We start from the raw sequence: 21,101 nt of genomic DNA on the forward strand, positions 1-21,101 counted from the left end.
AGCTTTGCAACAGGTTATTTTACTAACCCTTAGCAGTGCACTGAAAGGTCGATGCATCACAATGCAAACGTCACGATACAGCTGCATCGATGTGACGCGTATCAATCGATTCGTATCGCGACAAGTCGCTAATTCTCATGGCAAACTTATCTAGGCAGATTAAGGCACTGAAAGTAACAGCTGCTAACACTGAAGATTATACTGTTACTGCAACGGTCTCTTGAGTGTTCGGTGGGGTGGGGGGGGGGGGGGAATCGGTCAAATGTACTGTTTCACTTTGCACCTAATCGCATCGCGATTACTCACATCATTATGAACTTGCATCATTGCTCAGAGTATCACTGTCATGTCATAGCATGATCAAGTTGCACCATTGCACTTCTCCTAATCGAAACTTTCGTTACAATACAAACTGCTGCGTTAGGTTTACACTTACTTATGATAAGTGGGCCTCTGTGCTTCTTGGCGATACTTAATTCTTGTGTTCCTGAGGGCAACACCGATGTTCTCGCTCTGGCGAAGAGCATCTACCGAATGACTACGATGTAATGCCTGAGGGCGTGCTGGATACTCTATTCAAAATGTCTAACTCATGTGATCCCCCCCCCCCATTCACCAAACTTTTTTTCCCCTTCTCTTTTAAACCCATTTTTTTATTACATTACAAAACAAGTGCTGCTGATAAAGAACAGAACTTTATTTAAAAATGAACTAGAAATTCTAAAATAATTTATATTACATTAACATTTAAAAAATGCTCTGTACAACGCCTTTAAAGCCCCCCCCCCCCCAAAAACAAAAAAGGAAATAAAAATAAAAACCTAGCTGAGGTAGACAACACATGCATTAAACAAACGAAATCTGACTTTCCTGACAGGGTACCTGAGACCACACAAATTTAACAGTTAACTGGTTTATAAAATCGGCCTCATAATATACTCAAATTAAAACAGTACAAAACAGAACGCAGGTCAACCTTAAGACACCTGAATCCTTATTTCTTCTGTTATAATGTGAAGCTGAAATATACTCAACATCAGCCCACGTACAAGTCAGCATACAACTTAATAATGAACATATAAAAAAAATAAAATAAGAAAAACACATCCTCTGAGAACTCTTTCGAACAAGCCTTCGTCAGGTTAACTGTGCAATGATTGATGGACGTAAATCAAGACCCTTAATTAGGATACAAACTTTGGGTCCAGCCCAAAACAAAGTCCCGGCAAACATGCATGTGTTGCAGAAAAAAAAATTAAAATATAATAATAATAACAATAATGATAATCAAACAGAATTTTAACCGTGTACATAGGAAACAAACAGAGGAATGTGTAAGGACCATACAGGGCCTCTGCTTTTCAACCCCAGAAAAGAAAAATTAATCTCCTGAACTATTCGTGTTTTTTTCTGAAGCGATTAATAAACAAACGTGGCATATTTACAGAAGACCTGTTTTTCTAGATGGGTCTTTGGCCGACCGCTAAGACTTGACGACGCTATACAGTGTGCGGGCTGGGAGCCGATGGGACGAGCTACGGGGGGCGGGGGAAGGAGGTACCGCCCCCGCCGAAACCTTACGCAGAAAGAGAGGCTGAAACGGAGGCGCGTGAAAGTCTGCGCTCCGGGGCACGAGTCCGTACAGCGCTCCCGCGTTGGACAGACAGGAGGAAGAGGAGGATTAGGCCGCTCCGGCAGAGTGTGAGTTCGGGCCGCTTCCTCCCCAGCGGGGGGGGAAGGAGGGAAGGGGAGAGGGGGGCTCCAGACTACCTGCGGAGCTGCTCGAGTCGGGCCTTGAGCCGGTCCTGCCGCCGGCGGAGACTGTCGCGCTTGGCGGCCAGCCGGAGCCCGGCCGCCTCCAGGCCGCGGATGCCGTCCCGGGCCTTCTTCAGGATGAGCACCTTGGAGGCCTTGTCGTTGTGGGACAGCTCGGGCACGTGGTCCCGCAGGCGCAGGAAGCAGTTCTTCAGCTCGTTGCGCCGCTGCCGCTCCATCACGTTGTGCGTCCTCCGCCGCTCCTCCTCGTCCTCGCCGTCGCCGCCGCCGCTGGCGGCGGCCGCCGCGTTCTGGCGGGAGCGCTGCTGGGGCTCGCCGCGGTCGCCGCGGGCCCGCTTGTGGGCGTCGGCCCGGCGCGGGGAGGCGGGGCGGGGCGCGGCGTAGTTGTGCTGGAGCTGGATGTCGTGCTGCTGGATCTCCAGGTGGCAGCGCTTGGCCGAGGGGCGGGGCTGTCTGGGGACCTCCCCCTGGTGCGCCGTCTGACCCCGCCTCTTCACCGTCACCACGTCAATCTCCTCCTCTGCAGACACACAGGAATCTCGTCAGGGGGTCACCCGAAATCCCACATCACTATCCTGCTCACACACTGCTGGTTCACACAAGCTCAGTCTCCTGTTTTAGCCTGTACTGCGGATTATCACTGTGCCTTCTCTGCTTCTGAATACAGTTTCATCTATTCTGCTCTCAATTTTACCATTTCCATTTGTATATTACATGTAAATATGCAACTACACATCTGTGGAACACTTAAAGCAATTGTATTAAAAGTGCTAGACAGTCAATGTTAGAATCGTGATTATAAAACGTAACTGATGATGCTCTTAACAGAGTTTCTACAAATTAGTTTAATGCACAAATTTACCACCGACATAAATTTAATGCACCGGTATAAAGATTCGAGACGCAAATATACGACATTAACAATGACTCATCTTGTTCTGCGGTCTATTTTATTGCCGATACTACATTTGCTGCACAACACGCATATAAAGACGGGGAAACAGATCTCACTATTGACTAGGATTAAGCAATACGGTTAGGCTACTGAAGTGCGAGATTGCACACACTCACCGGAGTCGCTGGCCGAAGAGTCGCTAGCTGCAGAGAGGGAGCTGGAATCCGAAGATTCGTTCTGTTGGGACGACAAGTCCTCATTCTGGCACACCAGCGCCGCGCTGTGGCAGTCGAGCGTAGAACCGGCGATCTCCTCGAAAATGCTCGTGTCAATGTCCGAAAGCAGGGGGCCGGAGAGTACCGACGAGAGCTTCTCCTCCGGGAATTTGTCACCGAGGCAATGCCACAAACAGTCGTCGGACACTTCTGGTCGCTGGTCCTTGATGCTGTCCGTTTCCGCTCGGCAGTCTTTGCGAAGCAGGTCGCAGTTCCAGTTGAGCTGTAGAAAGTCCTGTTCCTCCAGCAGCAGCTCCGAAACGAACTCCAGCTGGTCCACCTTGGACAGGGGCTTCTCCAGACCGGTCTTCATAGGAGGAGACTGCGGCGGCGTGGGCAGCGTGTGCAGATCCTTCATCAGGATCTGGCAGATTTCTTCGTCAAACAACAGCGGCTCGGTCTCATAGTCCCAGCAACGGGACGGAGAAAAACTCTGAAGCATTTTTGCAGATTAATCTGGATTAAAAAATAAAGAGAAAATAGTATCCAATTTCTAAATTCTGAATGAAAGAACTGGACAGACTGCGCTTTACGCAGCCACAGTAATATCGGATAGTAGATCCAATGCCGGTGTCAGCAGAGTTGGCGCCGGTAACCAGTCAAAACCCCACTCCCCTCCTGTAGTCAACCTTTTATACATGTTTACACTCCGGGCCCCGCCCCTGCGCCCCTTCTTTCCCCTAAAATATGACGTCATGCGAACAGCTGGAAAGTTCTACCCATGCTGGCTAAATTTGGTTCGGCGCCCCGTAAAGTACACATTTCGGTGTTGGTTGGAGTTTGCCATGGAAATTGAGTGATTATAACAAACAATGGTGTTCTCGGTGATCGCGCTAAATAGGACCCGCAGTCAGCTAGAATTGCCGGTATCCCCACGCTACTTCACGCCATCTACGTGGCTTACCTTAAACGACTGCACTGTACAGCCTATTAAAAAGTCTTCGCCTACTACCGTTACACATGCAAGGCAGACAGACACCTTAAACTTGAGTTTATTTTGAAAACAGATAAAGTAACTGCAAGCTCACTGACCAAGTCCCTCTCCCGTCCACGATCGTAGCCAAGTGAAGTAAAGACAGATAATTATCTTTGGTAATTAACGAGACGAACACAATCTAGCCTAAACAAAACGTACCACTGGTTAGTTCATACTCAAGTAATCTTAGCAAGTAAATGCATTTGAATATGTACAACTTGGTTATATCTGTGTGATACCGCTATAACTAAAGGTGAAGAGGGTAGTTACACGTGTTCGCTTTTTAGCCAGTTCAGTGCAGCATATGCGTGCAGCATATGTTAGACAGCCACTACCTAGCAACCAATGCACATTCCATACAAAACCACTGTGCTCCAGCTACAGAACGACTTAAGTAGCCCTGCTAAATCATGTGGTAGTCATTTTCCACTCAAATATTTTTCTAAGAGACAATTTGTTGATCGAAATAGTACCGCTTCCTTTACAATAAAACTAAAGTTTTTTTCACCTTTAAATGATTATTTCTTACCTTCAAAACGGCGAGGTAGCCACATATAATTTCAGAAGTCACACACTAAATTGCCAAAATTTTTGACAATTGTCTGTCTTTCTGGTTTTCTCCGATATAGTGATCAGGCTATTTAATAAAGCAAGACGTGCACAGACAGCTGGACAGCACTGTCGCATACCGCAGAAACAATACCACGGCTCAGTAGGTGTGGCAGCTCTGACCATTTACATGTACGCGACCACATCACGACGTATCCTTACACGCCGCAAAATCGCGCCAAAACTTAGTGAAAACTGAAAGAAGATAAATATTGAAAATATTACTATATCTAATTAATCTTTATAGTCGGTCGTTTGATATGATGGCGCTCGCAAAATACAGCAAGCGGCAGTGTCACAGAAAATTTGACAGAAGTGCGCGTATAGTCCCTCTGCGCGGATGCATCGCAAGCAAAGAAAAGGATAGTAGGATTTCCCAGAAAGCGTAGGCGGGTACAAAGACCCACGTGTGGTGTCTATATACCGGCTGCCTTCGAGCGAGAGGCAATGAATGCAGCAGAGCTGTTTTTGCATAGGGCTCGTATAAGAGGAGGGGGCAAACACTTCAGGTCACGTTGTTTGACTCCTGATGTTATGTTAACATACCGGTAAGGCTCTGGTCATTTCTGAGCTAAGATAAAGCCTTTGATGATTAGGCTCTGGTTATATACTTATGCACAGCTAACATCGACTCAAGCACATGACTGCATGTTAATTATAGATTAGCTTAACTGGCGAATAATTTGTCCGCTAGACCTGTTCAGTGACTCAGAATGACTCCTGCGGTCATTGCTGCTCATTTTATAACGAGGTTAACATCCGCATAAAAGTAGGGAAATTTAATATGTTCCACTAGGCTAAGGCGTGGGGTGATTTGGACAGAAGTTACATAACAAAGACAACTGAGCCGGTGCAAGTGCATCCGGTACTGCACGTGCTGAGGCATTCCCCAATCACGGCGCGAGGACGTGTTCCACTATGGTTCCACTATAAAAGGCAGTCCCGGTTCACGTGAACAGCGCAACACAAACTGGCGCGAGGCGTAGTGACCCCGTATTCCCCTTGACCGAGAACCATTTAGACATTTTGGTTAAACGGGTTAAAAAAAGCTTACTGTTTACAGAATAAATAAATAAAAAAATAAAAAAATGTGAATTCAGGCAGACATTAAAATGTTTACAGTTATTTTCGCAATGCTTGATTATTACTTCACAAGTCTGTAATCGTAATAGAAATATGAAAACAGAAAGTGGAACTAAGAGAAACCTTGAAGCTATATTATTCATGTGAAGTATTTACATTTTTAAAAACGATTTTAATAATTAGATCAAATTCTTACATATTATAATTATTTAAATTCATGGTTCATTAGCTATTGAGCCTGGTAGTATGCCAGAATATTGTAAACAGGCTATGCTCATTGTTCGCATTAGTTAGCAAGCTCCAAAACTGCAACAGATGCTAAAAGCTTTATTGAAATCCTTGTCTGTGTTAAGATAGCAGTCCTCCTGTTACAGAAATGAGTAGAAACAGGACTGCTCTCAAGCAATGGTAATTTATTGCTGGTAAAATATTCTGGTTAACAGGGGATGACCACATAAAGGCTTGTTCAGTGACACCAACTGATTTTTCGAACCTACGGAGGAGGATATGGCAGTATATGGTATCAAAGGCAGCACTCTGGTCAAGCAGGACAAGAACAGAGATGCATCCACAATCAACAGAGAGAAACAGATCACTCAATACTCGGGCTAGGGCTGTCTCAGTACTATGATTCTTTCTAAAACCAGACTGAAACCTCTCATACACGTCGTCATGCACAAGTATTTCATTGTATTTTTAATACACATGACAATAAAGTTGAACTCGAACTTGAACTTATCCTGTAAGAAAGAAGATAGTTGTTGTGCTACACGTTTTTCAAAAATCTTTGATAGAAATGGGAGATTTGAAATAATGAGCCAGGTCTGTTTGATCCAAATTTGATCTCTTGAGCAGTGGCTTGATTTCTGCCTTCTTAAACGATACAGGAACATAGCCAGATAACAGTGAAGAATTAATTAGATGAAAAATCGGTTTCTAAGAACAGGCAATAGCTCCTTCAGTGTGATAGAACCCTTGTAGCATTTCTGCCACATTCCATTCTACTGCCACTTTACACCAGGCTGGCCAGTGGAAGATGGGCTTCCCCTCTATAGCCAGGTTCCTCTCAAGATTTTTTCCCAGCTGTTGAATGAGGTGTGCTTGGTTAGGGTTGGAGTGAAAACCTACAGGATGATAGATCTCCAGGAATACGGAGGACAGCCCTGCATTATGGTCTGCAACCATAACCTTTATCTAGAGAAAATCCATGTTCAAAAAGTAATTATTTTGTCCCAATCGCCTGGGTTTGCTAATTAGCACAATTCTTCAGTCAGGAGGTGGGGAGCTAATTAGCAAAATCAGCTGGCTGAGTTCATGGGTGGAAGAATAACGGAAGGACTTTTATTTTCTGAACTCTGGGCTTTACACCTCTGTCTTTATCCGGTGATTTGCTCTTAATATGAAGTTTTGTGAACTTGGGGAACCCAATGAGCATGTATTGTGATGCTTGGTTCCCATTGTGGGCAGCCCCTCCGATACACCAGACGGCTCGTCGGGGTCACCAACAGTAAGAATTCAAAACTTGTCTCATGCAGGTCACCAACTGTAAGAAACTCCTCTGCAAACCAAACAGCGGAAGTATCTGAGTGGCGAAGGAACGTGTGTGGTCTTAACCGGTGCTGCTGGAACAGGAATAATTTAACGTCATCTTGATTATCTTTACATTACATTAGAGGCATTTAGCAGACGCTCTTATCCAGAGCGACTTACACAACGTTTTACATAGCACTTTACATTGTATCCATTTATACAGCTGGATATATACTGAAGCAATGCAGGTTAAGTACCTTGCTCAAGGGTACAACGGCAGTGTCCTTACCCGGGAATCGAACCTACGACCTTTCGGTTACAAGCGCAGTTCCTTACCCACTGTGCCACACTCCGTCCTACAGTATCTTACTCCAAAATACTGTTTTAACATTTCCTCAGTGCTAAAAGTTATACATAGATGGAGGAGACTGCTGTCGGCCAGTAGTGTGGTTCTATACGGGTCACTATCTAACTTGGTAGATGTGGACATGTCTCTGGCTTGCGTAGCCTGCATAAATACAATTGTGTATCCTGCTACAACGCTAGTGTATAGGCAAGTGGCTACGGGGTTCAGAGTTCTGTGTGTATGTTAGGACCATAAACTGCTAGGTGTGCAGTGTTAAGAGGCAAGGAGGAATGAAGGAATGAAGTTAAAATGAATGCAGTTTAGTGTTCAGTAATAATGATAGTATACAGCGGTTCAAAATATGAGTGTGAAATGACTATACGCATAAGATGTGTAGGAGACTGTGTTGACGAGTTTCCCCGAACTGTTGCACTACCCTCCTTATATAAAAAAACCCCCAAGTCATCAAATAAAGACAAAAATCATGACAAAACAGTACAACAATTTATCCTGCTTGCGCCACCTCTGTAAGTATATCACACCGGGTTAATCGATGTAGGCCTAACTGAGACATCAAATTGTTCCCCATGACATCGGCTTTCCAACAATACAAAACAATGATTACACTGTTTTATGGAGAACCAAAGGTTTACATAATGCTGATCCAGTCGGATGTTTTGCAACTGCGCACTGTCTCTTAATCACACTTGCTGACTCCCTGTCAGCACAGTAAACTGTTTCCTTTTGGAGTCTGGTAAGAGGCAGACTTCTGTGAACTGGCCTACTCCATTGGGACTTCAGTTGTGGTGTTGGCGTAAAGCAGGGGTGGCCAACTCCGGTCCTGGGGAGCCGCAGGGTCTGCGGGTTTTTGTTTTGACCTTAAATACAACAACCACTTACACAAAATAAACCAGGTGAGGTGAGTTAATTATGTAATCAACTGCTTTAATTGATCAATTAAGTGCAGAGTAAAAACAAAAGCCAGCAGACCCTGCGGCTCTCCAGGACCTGGGTTGGCCACCCCTGGCGTAAAGGCTCACAAACACAAGCACGTGTCCTTTGCCTCGCTCTTGGGCTGCCTCCGTTTCTGATTCACGTCATGGCGTTTAGTGTGACGTTTAAAGCAGGTGTGGACAAGGATAGCTGTATCCATTTTTGGATGTCATGCCAACTTCTGTTCTTGGCTATTTAATTATCCCAATCATTTATTGATATTTTAGTCACGTGAATGCAGAATTCCTGTGTCATAACTAACATCTTATTGCGGCCAAATTTATGGTTACATGGGCATAAGTATATTCAGCTAATTGGCTAATTTGTCCAGTGTAATTGGTGACAATGAAATCCGGACATCCTCACCAGTCTTGCAGGAAAGGAATTGCTCACCCCTGGTTTGAAGATTTGTCCAGTGATTTCCATTCCTGGTCGTGGCGGGCTGCAGGGTCTGCTGGTTTTTTATTTACGCCTTAATATCAGCAAGCAGTTCAGACCCAAGAAACCAGGTGAGGTGAGTTCACTGTGTAATTGACTACTTTATTTGATCAATTAATGCCGAGTAACAACAAAAAACCAGCAGATCTTGCGGCCTGCCAGGTGCAGGAATGAAGATCAGTGCTGTGGTACAAACAAGCTATTAAAAGGCACAGTTAGCAACATAAACTAACCCTTGTTGATTTGGAATATTTCTAGGAAGAACTTGGATAATAGATCAATTATTCTGTTTAAAGTTCTGCTGTAATTATGAAATAAAATTAAACTATTGCCCGTGTGGAAATGTATGCTCACATAAAACAGAAATTGAGCTTGGAAAGTCATACTTTCCTAAAACAAAAATTGTTTCAAAATCAAGCTTTCTTCAAGTTTTCATTGTGATAAGCACTGTACTGATACTGCTACAGTAAGTCAATTTTATGAAATCCGTCGAAAGAATTTCAGAGAAATGTTCTGAATGGCCGGTTGGTTTTGCTGGCAGCTGTTGAACTGAGATCAACTCTGAACTAACCCAAAGGAGAAGCGCTTATGAAAGAGCGCTGCTCTTCGTTCCGTGTCTACAGCAAGATGCTCGCTGAAAAGAGCTTTTCATCACAAATTCCTGCATTTTTACTGCCTCCAGCTCAGCAGCCATAAATGGTGCGTCGCTTTGGATAAAAGCGTCTGCCAAATAAATGTAGTGTAAAAATGTAATGGTGCTTTGCTGCTGATAGGAAATCCACCTAGATTGCTCCTGTGATATGTCTCATGAAGGAATCGTCTTTTAACTCGACCGCCAGTGAAGTTGTCATGCTCCAAAACCTTGGGTTATGGGCGACGACAAAATGCAGAGACAATATTAAAAAGTAGAAGACTCAGTGAGGTCAGTGAAGATGAATGCCTCTTCACTATAAATTGATTGAAATGTTTTAATGTCATGTGGGAAGACGTCTTGATTGATACCATTTCAGTCTCAGATTTCGGCTGCTGACGGTCTCAATCTGTGACTGGTTAAGGCCAGTTGCACACCTGCTGGCGATTTCATCTGCAAGATTTAAAAAATAAAAAAAGTTCAAAACATTCCAAAGAACCTGATGTAGCTGTGATAAAGGACAACACGTTTTCAGATCTCCTTAACCTGTCTCATGCTTGTCACTTTTGTCAGCTGGAAAGTTGAGTGTAAAATATGGATAAGACTTCTTATTTTATGAGTCTGTCAGTCTGCTACTCTTCACAGCTGGACAATTTAAACTACAAAAATGATTCCCTCTGCTAACTTCCATCATAATATGCTTGTAGCTAATCAAATCAAGGCAATTTAATGAGCAACCAATGAATGCTGTAACCTACTGATGGCCTTTTAGGAATGCTGTACTCTGGACTGTTCAGTCTTTAGTGCTTGTTGAAGGTTTAAGCATAGATGCTGAAACTGCTCATTATAATGTACTATGAACCAATGTAAACTGGAGATTAGTTGGAGAGTCACAGTGCCCCTGTTATTCTATCTTAAAATGCACCTCGGGCAATTCTGTGTGGAACTAAAAACCAGGGAAAATATTTGGTTGTTTAAATTCAGCCTTATATGCAACTTAATGCTTGTTTCTTGCTTGGTGCAACAAACTAAAACTCCTTAAAATTACAATTTTAGATAAACATTTCAGTATATGATACACATAATATTCAGTACTGAAAGCTGTGAGCTATAAAAAAATGTTTTATTTTTTGATGAAAAGAAAATGGCTAAGATATTGGACATATGGATTGACGCCATATTCAGCAGTGTTTATACAGTAAAGCCAGTTTTAATCAGGATGAAATTAGGGGCCATATCAAGTATTAATTAAAATAATATTACTTACAATATTTGAAAATACTCATGTTCAGACGTAGGCTGCTTGAATAGCATGCTGAAATGTTACTTCCCTTTTTAGTGGGTTTATTTTTTTAATAAAACAGTTAATTAAATGCTCATAGGCTTAAGGATGGGAGAAAATTGAATATTTTTTGCATTTATTTAAATGCCAAGCAAAATAGTTTCTGCCATTGCTATGTTGGTTACAGTACACGCAAGACTTAATGTTTAATTTACCCTGTCCATAGTGTAAACTGTAATCTCAGTTTACTGGAGGACATTTTGTGCCTTTTGGAAAGTGCTGGTGCTCACTTTAATGTACTATGCTGCTGTGCTATCCTAAAAGAAACCAGAGAGGAGAGACTCAAATTCAGCTCCCCGTCCCCAAAAACGACCAGGCTGGTTCCCCCGTGCCACGAGCAGGAGCCTGGGAGGAGTGCTCCGAAACTCAGCGCCCCCCAGGCCAGGCTGGTTCCCCCTGGGCCACGGCAGGATAGCATGCCCAGGTCACAGAGACGGACCCAGGTCACTGCCGACTGGAGCAAGCCAATCAAATACCCCGATTTGTTTTGCCATTCTGAGTGCAAGCTTTGATGGGCGAGTGACACAGCTATCCAGGCCCTTAAAAACGCAAGTCCGGATTCTGCTATCATTTTTCCAACTTTGAGCTATAAAAAATGCTAATTTATTGTAAAAAATGTAACCATTTTTCTTCCTGAATTTGCAAACCTATGTTTGTCCCAGAGAAAACTAATACTTGAATTTATTTATTCATTTATACAAGTTAGAATTCAGAAAAAAACTACGCTTATTGAAACCAGGTCAAAGCCTATTGTGCTAAAGTGCTCACCTGAATCTGAAGTACTTTAGGTGGACAGACGGACGTGTGTTTGTGGGTGTGGTGACAGGATGGGGTCAGCAGGACCTAGCAGGGGTGGCCTGGCAAAGGGGTGCTTTTCGTTATTAGCGTTCAGGAATGAAACGGTGCATCGGAGACGACAGAGTAGGAGCAGGAGGCGAAACGCTCACTGCGCAGGCATGCGGGGTCCACTGCTACTGGAGTGAGTACAGCAAATGCTGGGTTTGTCTTAGCATAAATCGCTACGAGGGGGAGGAAAAAAACTGTCGGTTTGTGCTGGTTTTGGCACACGACGGTAGGGCAGGCCCGGGAAGAGGAGGAGGAGGAGGGTGGCTGCTCTCTGTCTGGGTTTCCTGGAGAGCTCCCCAGAGCTGCTGTGTCATGTTCTAGAGTAGAAGGGAGTTCGAATCTCCACGGCACGATTTCACAAATTCTGGGTTTAACGTAGCCCTCGCACATCTCCCTGGTGAACTCTGATAACCCCACCCCAACGTGACACAATGAGTGGGCCAGAGGGGACGGAGGGATGGGGGCAGGTGGAAGGTCCAGATTAAAACCAACGGTTAACGTCCTCTCCTTTTTAAGAAATTTGGCATTTCAACACCAGCATCCTAACGTTCTTCTTGGGAGTTTGCGGCAGGGGTAGGGGAAGGGAGGGGGTGGTGGTGGTGGTGGGGTGGGGGGGGGGGGTTCCATTGCCTGGGCTTTCTGATAGGGGGAGGGGGGGGGGGTTTCAGAAACACAGTTTCCCTCAGGAGTGATTCACAGAGAATGGCTGCAGAGATTACTGCCCAGGATTCTCTTATCTCCTCTTCTGTAGCGACCAACTGGTTTCTTCCCAGGAAAGGGATGGGAAGTGTGGTTTTTCCTGGAAATGAAAACAGCCCTCTGTGCCTCTCCCATGTAACGGAGGCAGAGACACCTCCGCACCGTAAGCAAAGGCAACCCACCGCTTCACTGTGCTAGTCCCAGGCCAGGGGTGCTCAGATGTGGCCCTCGGGGGCCAGCAGTACTGCTGGTATTCATTCCTCCCTAATCAGGGACTGATTTAAACCTGATGCATGAGTTTAATCTCTGGCCAATCAGTGACCTTATTTTGATTATGGACTATGGACTATGCCGCTTCACTGCATGTACGGTGCTCATGACACTCATAATACTAATTACTACGGCATTTGCAGGTTTATCCAGAGCGCTACAACGTCATGGTCACGGTGTAGGTGCAAAGAACACACTAGAATACTCGACTCTACTCACTTTTGGTACCAGGTACTTCATTTTTCCACTGCAGATAGTACCCCCGTCAATGTAGCTGGTCATCATAGCGACGTCGCATGAAACGCGTTGCTCTGACCAATCAGTGGTCTGCAGTGTTTTCACGTCACCTTTTGGTATCGCCTCGGCTCGCTTGGAACCTCAACGGAGGTGATACCGAAAAAAGTGCCAGGTACCAGGTACTATCCACAACTTTTGCCCGATGGAAATCCGAAAAGTTGAATAGAGTCGAGTCCAGTTGAGCCGGTACCATGCGGTGGAAGAGCGACTTATAAGGCAGAAGATAAAACCAGCAGTATTCCTGTCCTTGGGGGCCTCTCATAAAGCCTCATCCTGGGCTGCAGTGCTCAAGAACCAGAACCCAGTCACGAGCACTTTTTCTTGTCTTGGTCGCGCTTGGAACTTGCTTGAGCGATTTTTATTTGTCTTGGAATCGGCCTCGGATGATGAAAACTGCAGACTAGCATTAATTCTTATTGGAGGGCACAAAACAAATATTTTTACTTGCATTCAATGCCGATGAAGGTCTGAGACTGAAATGTTCGTTCTTGTTTTGTCAGCAAGTGAGAATTTTTTACGTCTAAATACTAATGGTGGCCCAACACTTTTCAGCTAAGATTGCACGGGAAGTAGGAGAAATAGAAGTTGAAATGTATATGATTACCCTGAAACAAACTGCCGCGGGTCTGGCTCAGTATGAGAAAGAGCAGATTTACGCATGTAGAAATGATGTCATTCGCATTTCCTATGGTCAGCATAGTGTTGCCCTTTGAAAGACACAGCTTGGTCTTGAGCTGCAATCAAACAGCCCTGATCTTGCCCTAGACTCAGACTCAACTACAGGCCTGCAGGCAGAATTATATTTTACCATATAAATCCGGCTCTATTATTCACTGCTACAGAAGTCTCCAGATTAACACCTTTTTTCAAATAATGAAAATTAGCATCAGTATTATGCTAATAAATTATCATCAGTAACAACTTTACATTTCCTGGCAGTATGAAAATTGTGGGTTTTTTTTCCAATTGAATATTCATAAATTTGAAAACTATGAAGCTGCAGCCTGCACCCCCGCCCACCTCCCCCCCCGGCTGGTGGGGCCCTTCGGCCTAATTAGTGGACGAGGCCAGGGGAGCAGCCTTACCGAAACTCAAAACCGTTTCCGAAAAGTGGTCACTTTTATCAGAAGTGCATTCATGAATCGGTCGCCAGGAGGAAGTGGGGCCCAACGTTTTTCCTGTGGTACATTTAGTTCCATAAAATGCGCGTGGAACATCTCAGAAGAGCGATGAAACTCTCACTTCCCTTTTTTTTTTCTCTCTCTCTAAACGTGCGACCCGCGGACCTCTCCCTTTTATCGGGCCCTTCCACGCGTGTGATCTGCTGCGTTTCGCAAGACGCTCTTTTTGCCTCCTGCGTATTACAGTAACATCCATTCAGCAGCTCCTCTTATCTGGCGACACTCTTTCGCTGCCCGCTGCGTATTACAGTGCATTCATTCAACAGCTCCTCTTATCTGGAGCCACTTGCAGTGTGGGACAGTCATTCGTCCGGTCACCGTATTCTTCTGCACGTTTCGTAACGGAAATGCCAGTTCGCCTCAAGGGTGCCTCTGAAGGGCGATTTTGGGAAGGAGCCCTTCAAGGCAGGGGTTCTCAAACTTGGTCCTGGGGACCCCTGTGTATGCTGGCTTTCGTTGAAACCACAATTGCAATACCAAAATTTTAACAAACTGTTCATTTTTCTTAACAAAGCACTTAATTTTTATGTTTTGAGAGATTATTCAGAGATTATTCACCACTTAAAGTACATTATGTCAGAAATAGCTATGCAACGCATGAAGAATAGTCCCATGTTATTATTACATTACATGTTCATTACATGTACACATTGTGTTTATGGCGCTATACTGCAAATGATTACATAAAGTTTAATTGTTCTAGCAGATCAAATTAAAGCCTGAGGTGAATCAAACGGGTCAGAATGAGTGCAAGTGTGGACACCTGGCCACTGAAACTAAGCGTAGATGAAGAATTCAAAGACAATGCAAATAACAAGGAACCAAAACCGGAATTTTGTTAACAAGTTCAAGGCAGAAAAAAAATAAGCAAGAGATTGGCTGTAGGAAAAGCCAGCAAACACAGGGGTCCCCCGGACCAAGGTTGAGAACCTCTGCACTTCATTGAGCTTTACAGAAATATGCCGTGTTTAAATTTGTTCCGTGCAGAGGTTTCCACTTAGAAAATGAACAAAACATCAGGAGTGCCCAAACTCAGGCACATTCAGAATCACAGAGCCCAAAGCCTTCTGAGAGATGGAAGAATTGGGATTGACGGTATTCCGGTTCATCCTTGTATACTTCCCAAAAAACTGTAGGCTGCAATGATGACTTAATCACAGGAAAGTAACCTCGCTGTTGGGGAGTGTTTGCACTGTTATTTTCACACAGGTGCACGTGGGTACCTTAGAGTACCTGTGAGGACACCTTACACCTGTAAGGACTGTGCTATGAGATAATACACCAGTGCTAAAGTGCTAATTTGTGTCAGTGACTTGGCAGGTGAAGTTGGATTGATGTGATTGGTCCATAATGTTGTAGGCTACTGTTTGGGGGGGGTTCGGGGCTACAAGGAAAGACAGACTCCAGCTTTCAGCCTTACAACTGCCACACGCATGCATACAGGGGAACACACAGTCACGCACACAGAGATACCAACATGGTCATACACACACGTACCCACGCAGACACCGACGTACGAACACAGGAACACCTATACACGTAACACACGAAGAGCACACGTGTACGCACTGCACACGCAGGCCCTGGCAAGCACACACGCACGTACACACGCTGCACATTCCTGCACACGTATGCACACACCAAAAATGAACACACACGTCCATACTACACAGTGCTTCCCCCCCCTCTCTCCCCCCCCCCTCCCAGACACATCTGTCTAGATAGCCCTGGCACTCCATCTCTCCCGGCAGAGCTGAGTCTTAATGTAAATCTTCCCCGCTTCTCAGGGACGAGGGAGGAGGGAGGAGCCGGGAGAACCTGAGCTGAGGTCACAGTCCCGCGAACACATGCGCCGCATTTCTGGAACATTCTGTGCAGGCAGGCAGTTTCAGACAGGCCGGCCTTCTGTCGCACGCAGCACGCGAAGCGCTGGCCTGGAAGACTACGCGCACGTTTCGCGCGCACGCGGTGAGGCTCCTGAAGAAAAACGCGAACGCGCAGAGCGCGTCGGAAGCGTCAGTCTTTCCCTGCGGCTGGCGCGCCCGTGCATTCGAGTGTTTATGCGCGCGTGTGCGCTTGCATTTGTGCGTGTATGCGCACACACACGCGTACTTGCACGCTTCAGTGCGTGTGCGTGTTGTGCATTTTGGAAAGGCATCTGTAATCACATGGATCCCACATGTGTGCAGTCGGGGAGAACCTCTTGGAACCGCAGGAGAAGTTTCTAGGAACTGTGTAATGGAGTGTCTCTGCACAGGGGAGGGGGGAGGGGGGAGGGCTGGGGGGGCTCTATTTATAGGGCCGCCGGTGTGAATGAGAGGGGCCGTCCTGTCAGCGCGCACTCCTGTCCCAGCCAATCGCGCGGCTCCTGTCCCATGTTGGGTGGCGGTCTGACCCGCTGGCCTCAGGCAGCTGGGGCCCACACTTGACCTGAAACCGTACACCAGTAACCCCCACCCCACCCCCCCCCGAGACCCTCATTGATTCATTAGATTTCCCAGAACCACCCCCCCCCCCCCACACACACACACACACACATGCTGACACACGCTCACACACGTGGGCTCGGCGGAGTCCAGCTGCTGCGGCCCCTGTCACTCTATACCCCGCCCACTGAACCACACCCACCCACTCAACCTCCACCCTGCCTCCTGCCCAGCCCCGCCCACTCAGTCTATGCCCCGCCCACTCGCTGCACACCTACACAACAAATGTGTCTCGCTGCACCTAAAACCCAAGTACTGATTTGCAGAGTTGTGATTAAAGGGGAAAGCAGTGGACTTTACCTTTTGCACATTGAGCTCTCACATTTGGGGGCGACATAGTTCAGGAGGTAAGACCGATTGTCTGGCAGTCGGAGGGTTGCCGGTTCAAACCCCGCCCTGGGCGTGTCGAAGTGCCCTTGAGCAAGACACCTAATCCCTAACTGCTCTGGCAAATGAGAGGCATCAATTGTAAAGCGCTTTGGATAAAAGCGCTATATAAATGCAGTCCATTTACCATTTACCGTTTGTGCAGCTTGCTGGATTTTAACGTCTGATGGAAATTGCAAGCTTACATCGGCTTTGGGGGGTCAATTCCATTTCAATTCAATTAGGGATTTAAAAAAATGCTCGTAACGTTCAATCACAAGGATGCCAAAACCGTGGTCCTCCAAGGCCTTCACGCTGGCCTGTAACAGGATAGATTATTTAAAAATAAATGATCTTAAAAAGTGATGCAAATGCAAAAAAATATCACACAAAATGCTAAAAAATAAGCACTATTCAAAACACGATTAAAAACAAGAGTAAAACAAGTCATATACATCAAGGAACTTTGCACCATCAACCCCGTCTGAATACTTCATATTGGGTCAGTGCTCCATATTATCAAGCAGAAATTGTGAAATGGTTGAGTTTCACAAGCGAGCGCGTGACTTCCACGGCGGATAAATATAAATACGGCCGTGGGTCGCGAAACGCGCCGTCCTGCAGTTTCCACGCGCGATTCTCATGAGTGAGTCTTCTCTCATTACTCACGACCCACTGAACTCAGACGTATCAAAGCCCCTCACACTGTCAGTGTGATGATTTATAATCGTGTCCTAGGGTGCGTACTGCCGTGGAAACACAGGACCAGTGCGTGTGTGACCACAGGTCATTTACACTCGCTTTGGATCACAGGCTTGAGAGGCCTTCGAATTTAACCTTCAAATCTTTTTACCCTCATTCTGATTTGTGGCTTATCTGATATTTTGAGTTTTTTCCTAATTTAAAAAAAAAATCATTTTTTAAATCATTTAAAACTCTTATGATAATTATTACATAAAACAGCTGAGAGACTATCCATTAAATTACGATACATTACATAACACACAATTGCATTAAAATCGCTCAGCGGGCACTTGGAGAGAATTAGTTGCACCAAGAAAGCACAAGGCTCGTTTACAATCAATAGTGTTAGCGTAATGTTAGCATAACGAACAACAATTTGTATTGTAACAAAAGAACGTTTGACTTGACCGATAAACTCTTGTACAGCTATATGTGTAACAGTATCCAGAAGGGATTTACCTTCAAACGCAGACTAAAGACTCATCTCTTCAGGCTGCACCTCTCCCCACCCCTCCCTAGCCTATAGTTTAGCTCAATGTACCTAGTTAGGCTAATATGATTACGTTAGTTTATTTGGCAGGATTGTTTTTGTCTGATTAGGCGAATGTGATTTCAGTGCTAGTTTGTACTTGGTAGGATTGTTGTTTGCTGAACAGGTTACTCTACAGGGTTGGAGTCCTGATCGATGTGGTCACTGCTGGCACTACGATCTTTACTTCACTCTAGTGTGATTCTTTTGCACCTCTGCACCTTGAACTAATGCACTTGTTGTACGTCGCTCTGCATAAGAGCGTCTGCTAAATGCCTGTAATGTAAAAAATGTAATGTAATCCAGAGAAAGAAAGAGAAAGGCTATCTGGAGGGAGGTCGGGGAAACCCCGGGGCGCTCTGTTGGTGTGAATTTTTGGTCGGCGTAGGAAGACGTCCCAGCTGACTGCGGTGCTGCGCCGCGAAAGAGCAGCTTTCGGTGGGCCTGCTTTGAGTCTCTGCGACTCCCCCCGAACGACCAGGAGCGGTTCCCCCCCCCCCCCCGCGCCGGCCAGTCCCAGCCAACGTTCGGATCAACGGGCGCGTTGGATGTGCCGTCGGTCCCACCTCCCCACCGCCGGGGAGGCTTTTAACGCCCCTTTATTCCCCCGGCGTTCCACACCCGGCCGCAGGCGTTCACGGCCGCCGGTCAGGACTGCCACCGGCGGCCCCGTGGAGGCGAGCTCCTTTTGGGACGAGCGCCGCCCCGCCCTCCCGCCGGGTGGAGAGCCCCGAAGCCCGCGCCATTCCTGAGGGCTTGCGGCAAACGCGGCGGATTAAATCTGCGAAAGGGGTCGAGGGCGCCGGCCCGTGGATTAAAACTAAAGCGACCCATTAATCTGGGTAAAATTCACCCAATTCCTGCCGGTAGCGAGCGTGGGCGCGGATTGCCCCGTGACGGGTTTTGGGAGCGGTGGGGTTCAGACCCGGCACCCCGGCTGTCCCTATGCGGCCCGTTTGGGTCCGGCTGTGCTTTCCCGCCTGTCCAGTTTGGAGTGCAGGAAGGCTCGATGGGACAGTCAGGTTTGAGCGGGGCCTGGGCGGGAGGGGGGGGGGGGGGGGGGGCAGGTCAGTGTGTATGGTTTTCGGAGTGATCACAGCCAGTCCAGTTTGGAGTGCAGGAGGGCTCGATGGGACAGTCAGGTTTGAGCGGGGCCTGGGCGGGAGGGGGGCGGGGGAGTGGGGGGGGGGGTGGCTCGGTCAGTGTGTGTGGTTTCCACGGTGATCGCAGCCAGTCCTGTTTGGACTGCAGGAGTGCTCGATGGGACAGTGAGGTATGAGCGAGGCATGGGCAGGGGGGGAGTGGCTCAGTGTCAGTGTGTGTGGTTTCCACGGCGATCCCAGCCGTCGCCGGCAGGGATAAAGCCTTTGTGATGTAATCATGCCCTTCCTGTACCGGCAGCCTGGCTGCAGCTCCCGCCAATTTTAGCCAGCGGCTAATCCGCGCGAGTTCAGATCCAGACAGAGGAACTCTCTGACCCCCTTTTATGCGGCTGATCCCTCCCTCTTCCCCCCCCCCCCCGCCCCGTCCTCTTCCTCTTCCTCCCACGTGACGGCTTATCATGCGGCTACCCCGGTGACGGAGGCCTGCTTAGTCTCGGACAGAGAACATCCAAAATTATCAAAGCCTTTTTTTCTTCTTCTTTCCTTTGTTCTTCGGAATTATTTTTTTCTTCATTTTTTAAAAATTTAATTTCCCTCCTGTGAGCGGTACAGGCGGCCGGCAGGATGGGGGGAAATCCGGGCTGTTGCTCCCGGTAACAGAGACAGAGAAGGAATCCCGGAGGGCTCCAGAGCGGAAAAGCGCATTCAAAACGACGGTACACTCACGCTCTGGAATGCAGAAACCTTTCTCTCCCTGCACATTTCTCACTTGTGCCACAACCCGCACGAAGGAAATTGCTCACGACGATGCACATTTTTCCATCGCGCATGATTATCGTATTTTAAACTTCCTTCTCTTTTTTTTTTAAATCGCCGGGCTTGTGTCAGTTCCGCCACGGCAGCCTTGTTTGAAAGGGCTTGGGGTGCCCCCTAGTGGAGACGAGAGGAGCAGCACGCTTCCCCAGTCCCACGGCCAGGGGAGGCAGGAACCGCACCAGCAGATTCTCAGCTCCCCAGTTGGCGTGACGCGGCGTTATTTCCGTACAAAGAGAGGCACTGTGCGCGCTGCGCTCAGAGGAAGTCACTGGGGTTGTCACATGCGGTGCTACGCTAATAGCGGGTTCACCGAGATCGCGGACAGCGATTCCCCTCACGGGGGGGTCCCACGTTGCCTGAGCAACCGATCCGTGCAGCGGGCGTTCGGCACAGAGCACACGCTCACAGGGCCGAGGCCGATTCGCTCACTTGGAATTGGACCAACTCCGCGAAGGGAAACAAACACTGAACACACATTTCTTTTACAAGTGAACGTACACAAGAGATGAAGTGCTGAAGGATTCATTTGTTTCCCAAAATAATTAGCAAACACAAAAATAGTTCAGTGAGGTAAGCGTGTATAAAAATGCTCAGTGTTTGTGACTAGATATCCTCTTAAAGCAGGGATCTCAAACTCCACCTGCAGCATCTGCAGGTTTAACTCCAGTCCTGGAGGGCTGCAGTGTCTGCAGGTTTAACTCCAGTCCTGGAGGGCCGCAGCGTCTGCAGGTTTAACTCCAGTCCCGGAGGGCCGCAGTGCCTGCAGGTTTAACTCCAGTCCTGGAGGGCCGCAGTGACTGCAGGTTTAACTCCAGTCCTGGAGGGCCGCAGTGTCTGCGGGTTTAACTCCAGTCCTGGAGAGCTGTCCTT

General features: G+C 46.9%; 1 protein-coding gene across 2 annotated transcripts; it reads right to left on the reverse strand.

Moving 5' to 3' along the window:
- Positions 1-638: 638 nt before the first annotated feature.
- On the reverse strand, positions 639-4,684 carry mych (myelocytomatosis oncogene homolog). Of its 2 annotated transcripts, XM_064306361.1 has the most exons (3): positions 4,452-4,684; positions 2,848-3,402; positions 639-2,296 (listed from the first exon to the last, which is right to left on the reverse strand). In XM_064306361.1, exons 2-3 carry the CDS (start codon positions 3,386-3,388, stop codon positions 1,767-1,769), a joined length of 1,071 nt encoding a protein of 356 aa, XP_064162431.1. In that variant the 5' UTR covers positions 3,389-3,402; positions 4,452-4,684; the 3' UTR covers positions 639-1,766. The 2 variants fall into 2 exon arrangements, with proteins under 2 accessions (XP_064162431.1, XP_064162432.1); XM_064306362.1 differs by lacking the exon at positions 4,452-4,684 and having other exon boundaries at positions 2,848-3,562.
- Between the last annotated feature and the right edge of the window lie 16,417 nt (positions 4,685-21,101).

Source organism: Anguilla rostrata, chromosome 13, assembly GCF_018555375.3.
Source record: "Anguilla rostrata isolate EN2019 chromosome 13, ASM1855537v3, whole genome shotgun sequence".
Taxonomy (NCBI): domain Eukaryota; kingdom Metazoa; phylum Chordata; class Actinopteri; order Anguilliformes; family Anguillidae; genus Anguilla; species Anguilla rostrata.

Excerpts from the sequence above, each read along its gene's own strand:
- mych (XM_064306361.1), bottom strand. The coding sequence starts at position 3,388 with ATGCTTCAGAGTTTTTCTCCGTCCCGTTGCTGGGACTATGAGACCGAG. Across the intron at positions 2,297-2,847 it reads CTCTTCGGCCAGCGACTCCG|AGGAGGAGATTGACGTGGTG; the intron begins GTGAGTGTGTGC and ends GTGTGTCTGCAG.